The sequence below is a fragment of the Cotesia glomerata genome, linkage group LG5 (assembly GCF_020080835.1).
Source record: "Cotesia glomerata isolate CgM1 linkage group LG5, MPM_Cglom_v2.3, whole genome shotgun sequence".
Taxonomy (NCBI): Eukaryota; Metazoa; Arthropoda; class Insecta; order Hymenoptera; family Braconidae; genus Cotesia; species Cotesia glomerata.
In genome coordinates, this window is record NC_058162.1 from 16,139,378 (window position 1) to 16,145,100 (window position 5,723).

Here is a 5,723-nt window from a genome sequence, read left to right on the forward strand (position 1 = left end):
ATAAATTGGCGCCCAACGTCGAGGCCTGAAAACGCGAAAGCCCGCTACGATCGAAAACCTTTATCGGCGCAATTTTGGTTATAATATGTATATATGAAAAATATATCAAAAGTGCATGTGGGTACCCTGTTTAAAATTTCCAATAGGATCCCATCAAAAGCGACAAAAGCCACTTAGAAACCCATAAATTTTATTGGTTTCTAAGTGGCTTTTGTCGCTTTTGATGGGATCTTATTGGAGCTTTTCAACAGGGTACTCAAATGAAAGCTATTGATGAGTGTAACATCAGGATAAGCTTATATCTTCAAAAACGTTATTAATTAAGCAATAACCGTGTATCTTGTGAACTATTGACACATTTTAAGATATAAGCTCATCCCGATGTTACACTCATCGAGACCTTATATTTGAGTACCCACATCAACTTTTTAATATATTTATACTAGCCGTTTCCCGCCCGCTCCGCTGGGCGAATTGAAACAGGAAATAAATTAAGTTTCATGTTTTATTTTTATTTTATTTTTTTTTTCATATTTTTATTATTCTCCTTTTTTTTTTTTTTTTTTTGTACGAACATAAATATCCCCCGCGGATAGAACTGTAAGCATCGATATTGTTCAGACTTGCACAAATTCAAAATTCCATCGAATTAGCCTGTCTGTTGAAGTTACAGGTTGGAAATTAAAATTTTAGATTTTAACACCCAGCATGCAACAACAACAGCAACGAGAAAAAGTGCAACAGTGGCGAGTCAACATCAGACAGCTTCAGAGTTAATAATAACTCAATAACATTTGATACTCTTGTATCTGACTCTCATTGTAAATATTGTAAATACTCCCATTAACCCTCACCCATTCCCACTCTTCCCCTTCCATTATCAGCTTTTAAAGGCCCATTATTGTCAAAATGGATTTTTTAATTATTTTTTTTTTTCCATTGCATTATTAATTATTGTAGTTAAGCAAAAGCTATTTTGAATTTTATAAAGCAGGTAACAAATTATATTAATAACAGATTTTTGAATAGTATTATCATTAGATAACAACCAAATTTTATTTGAGAAAATTACAGTTTAAGTTTTTATAAGAATATTTATTATTTATATTTATATGTAAAATGTTAAACCTTGAAAATAAAGATTCTTTATAAAACCAAAAAAACTGGGTCCGGAGCATCTCTACATAGAATTTCTCTACATTTAAAAATGCCTCAGAAAAAATCTCTATGTGAAACAACTTTCAGGATAAATTCCTACAACCAAAACAAGTCTCATAAAGGAATCCCTCATTTAAAAATCTCTCTGAAAACATTTTATTACATATAAACTTCTCTATATTTTGAATCTCTCAGCGAAACAACTCTCATCGAACTCTCTCTCTCTCTCTCTCTCTCTCTCTCTCTCTCTCTCTCTCTCTCTCTCTCTCCGTTGTTGTTATGCCATTGGTGCCTGATACATGTGCTAAATGCAAGAGACCTGTCAAAACACCTGTCATTTGTAATATTTGTCAACAGCATTTTCATCCAGGCTGTGCAAGAGATTATATAAAAAACAGGCCAATTACTGATTGCTGCAGGAAACAAGTAAATTATCTTTTACAAAGTTTAGATTCATCGACAGCTACGGTTTCAAAAAGGTTAACCTCAATTAAATCAGTTAATTCAAATATATCCTCAATCTCAAGTTTCAAATCAGCCAGCTCATCTCCACTTGTTCGCTCGTCTACAGCTCGTGCATCGACCTCACTCAAATCACCTGTTACACCAAATACACCGGTTACACCTGGTCCAGACTCTGTGTTTTATTCTCCTATAACATCCCCAGTAATGTTTCAGCTACCTACGAACTGGTCTGAAAAATCACTTGATGATAAGATAACAGCTTTGATGGAGCAGTTTTTATCAGCGAACATGTCTGTAAATAAGAAACTTGAAGAACTCGGTACACGAATTGCCGACCTCAAAGTATCTCAAGCAACCACTATGAATAAACTATCGGAAGTCAAATCTAATGTAAAAATAAATGCTGACTCTATTTCTAAGTTAAATACAGACATTGAAAAATTAAAAGAAGCAAATGAAGTTGATATGAATATTATGCACACTAAACTGATAGATCTGAGCAAATCAATTAGCTCTGAAAGCAAAGCAACTTCTTCTACATTACCTACATTAGGATGTACAACTGAATTAGTAATTTCGGGTATTCCTGACTCGGTAGCTAATAAAATGCTGCCATTAGAGATATCATCAGCTGTTTTAAATGCTTTAGATTTGCCAAATCTGGTCAGTGATATTTTAAGTACACGAAAATTTGAAAATAGAAACGGTCCTAGACAAGATAAGACTAGGTATCATTCCTTTATTGTCGATTTGAAGTCATCTCGAGTGCGCGACTTCATTATTAGCTCGAAACGAAAGTCAAAAAATCTATTGGCCAAAACCGTGTTTCCGACTTGTGTTGAGAAGAACTCCGGAGGTACTATTTACATCAATGAGTTTTTACTACCAGAGACACATAAGCTGCTACTACAAACCAAAGAGAAAGCTAAATCACAAAATTTTAAGTATGTTTGGGTGACTTCCGGGCAGATCTTTGTTAAAAGAGATGATGGCTCTGAAAAATTTAAAGTAAATTGTGTTTCTGATCTTACTAAACTTGTTTAACATTCAACTGATTCACCTAGTATCCCAACTGTAAATGCCTCATCCCTGAATGTACTAAGTTTAAATATAAATAGTGTTGCTGGTCATATTGCTGAGTTTCTTGATTTAGTTGATACTACAAAACCTGACATTATTGTACTTGTAGAGACTTGGTTAAAGCCTTCACTTGATAACAATATTTTCTCGCTTGAAGATTACTTTATTATACGTAGAGATCGAATCTTAAAGCATACAGAAACTGATCGTTACATTCAAGGAGGTGGTATAGCTTGTCTCATACATAAATCTTTAAAAGCCAAAGTACTTCATATCTCAACTTCTGATCATCTAAATCAGCCGGAATTTTTTATTGTCGATGTAACTTTAATTTCTGGGACTCACCTTTTATTATCATGCATCTATCGAAGACCTAAAGGACTCTTTCTCAATGAGTTCTTTGATATCTATTCCAGACTTGCATCAAATTATAACAACACTATTATAGCTGGTGATTTAAATTGCAACTTGTTAGAAGATAGCTATACTTCGAATCATCTAAAAAATTTCATCACTGAATCATCACTTTATTGTGTACCCTACGGTGCGACTTATCACAAAAACAACTGTGATTCTTGATTGGATGTTATTTTACTGGATAGTGAAACTAAGTTATCTTCATTTATGAAATCTGAGCCTCCATTTATTGATGGTCATGATTACGTACTCTGTAGATACAAACTAGATAACTTAAGGGGCACAACTAGTGTGAAATTTCGAAAAAATCGATTTTTTTTTTCATATTTCGGTAGATTACACCTTTAAAAATAACATATTAAAATTTCAAATCGATATCTCATATAGTTTTTGAGTTATAACATTTTAAAGACCAGCCGCTCGGCAGCTAGAGAGTCCCATTAGCTACGAGACGTACCTGAGGTATTGTTCAGAGTCTACTGTCCCTTCCAGCCCCTATAACACGATTCCAGTTTCTATTGTTGGCTCTCAGGTATACTTCAATCAAGCAAGTCCAAGAGGCCTAGGGTTCAAAATTGCTATAATTTGTGAATGTGGCAATTCGTATATTAATTCTGGACCAATGATTGATAACGCATTTGAAGTAAATAGACGTATTGTTGCTGTGATTCGTCTATTGGGCATCGGAATAAATGGGATAAATCTTTTCTGTGGATTAATGGATTTAGCATGCAAATTTTACGACCAAACTTTTGCGGGATGTTTTACGAATTTACAGATTGCAGCCGAAACCATTTGTAAGCTCAGTATGCAGCAAGCTATAAATGAAGAAAAAGAGCTTACATTAAAGGAAGAAAATTCGGAGACAAATTTGACTGTTAGCGGCGACGGTACCTGGAAAAAACGTGGCCATACTTCCCGTTTTGGAGTAGTTACGCTGGCAGGAAAATACAGCAAGAAAATTCTTGATTCATGCGTAAAATCTACATATTGTCAGAGTTGTGTTTTTTGGAAGAAAAAAAGATAGCGAACCTGAAGCTTATGAGGAATGGCTATCATTACACGAAGAAGAATGTGATGTCAATCATAAAGGATCTGCCTCAAAAATGGAAGTGGATAGTGTAAAGACATGTTTGGTCGTTCCATTAGTAAATATGGTGTAAAATATACCCGCTATATTGGTGATGGTGATAGTGCTACCCACAAAGGACTTATAGATTTGAATCCTTATGATATTCCTGTTGCTAAATTGGAATGCTATCTACATGTGAAAAAAAGAATGGGAACACGTTGCCGAAATGTAAAGAAAACTAATAAGAATTTAGGAGGAAAAAGTAAAACATCACAAAAGTTAACTGTAAATTTAATAAATAAACTCCAAAAATATTATGGTCTGGCAATTATGAGGAATCAAGATAATGTAGATGAAATGTATAAAGCAATCTGGGCAACATTTTATCATTTCTGTTCAACTGACAAAAACCCAAATCATAAAAATTGTCCAGAAGGCGCTGAAAGTTGGTGCGCTTATCGCCGCGCGGAAGCTGAAGGAATCACTAGTACATTTAAACACGATTACCTCCCACTGGATCCAGAAGTACAAAAAGCTATAAAACCTATTTATGAAGACTTATCTCGACATGAATTGCTTGATAGATGTAAAGGTAACAATACTCAAAACAACAATGAAAGCTACAACGGTTTACTTTGGCACTTTTCACCCAAGCATCTTCATAATGGCTTCAAAACTATTGAATTGTCAAATAATTTCGCAACTGCAATATTTAATGACGGTTATTCGTCAATTTTGAAGATGTTCAATCTAATGGGAGTGATAGTTGGACCTGCAGCAAGAGATTTTGCGGCTCTTAAGGACAACACGAGAATACGAATCGCTGATCATCGCCAAAGGGCTTCTTCAAAAGAAGGTCGATCCTCTCGAAGAAAAGCTTCTTCAGCTGAACAAGCCCTTTTCGAAGAAGAGGAAGGTGAATTATATGGCCCTGGAATAGCAGATTAGCTGTAAGTATGATTTTAAACCACTTATAACAGTGAAAACGATCATTTTATCTTTAAACGCGTTTTTCTCGAAACAGCATTTTCCGAATTTGCTGCAGTGATTACTCAAAAACAAATGATCCGATCACTATCGAATTTTTTTTACATGTTCTATATACAGTTCTCCGTACAATGACCTATCGATTTTTTGATCTGATCAAAAATCGAATTTTAACGAGGTCAAAACGACCAAAATTTTGGGTAAAATTCGTATATTTTTTTTAAAACGCCGCCATATTGTCAATTTTTGATTTTTTTTTATCGTAGGTCATTGTACAGACAATTTTATCTAGTTTAACGAGAATTTTTTAGATTTCATCCACGGAGAAGGCCGGAATCACTGCAGCAGTGAAGGACCTTTTTTTCGCGCCGTTGGAGATCGACGATAACTTAAAAAAATATTTAATTTTTCTTCAAAAATTTCACTATAAATTCTTAAAACATGTATAAATATATTCTTAAAATTTTGAAATAATTGATAAAGTATTTTCTTTAATAAAAATTCCCAAAAATCACCTTTTTAGGGCCGTTACACTAGTTGTGCC

General features: G+C 34.2%; 1 protein-coding gene across 1 annotated transcript; it reads left to right on the top strand.

Annotated features, from left to right (window-relative positions):
• Window positions 1–4,249: 4,249 nt before the first annotated feature.
• Window positions 4,250–5,541, top strand: LOC123265074. Its single transcript, XM_044728661.1, has 2 exons — window positions 4,250–5,142; window positions 5,491–5,541. Exon 1 carries the CDS (start codon window positions 4,250–4,252, stop codon window positions 5,138–5,140), a length of 891 nt encoding a protein of 296 aa, XP_044584596.1. The 3' UTR covers window positions 5,141–5,142; window positions 5,491–5,541.
• Window positions 5,542–5,723: the final 182 nt, after the last annotated feature.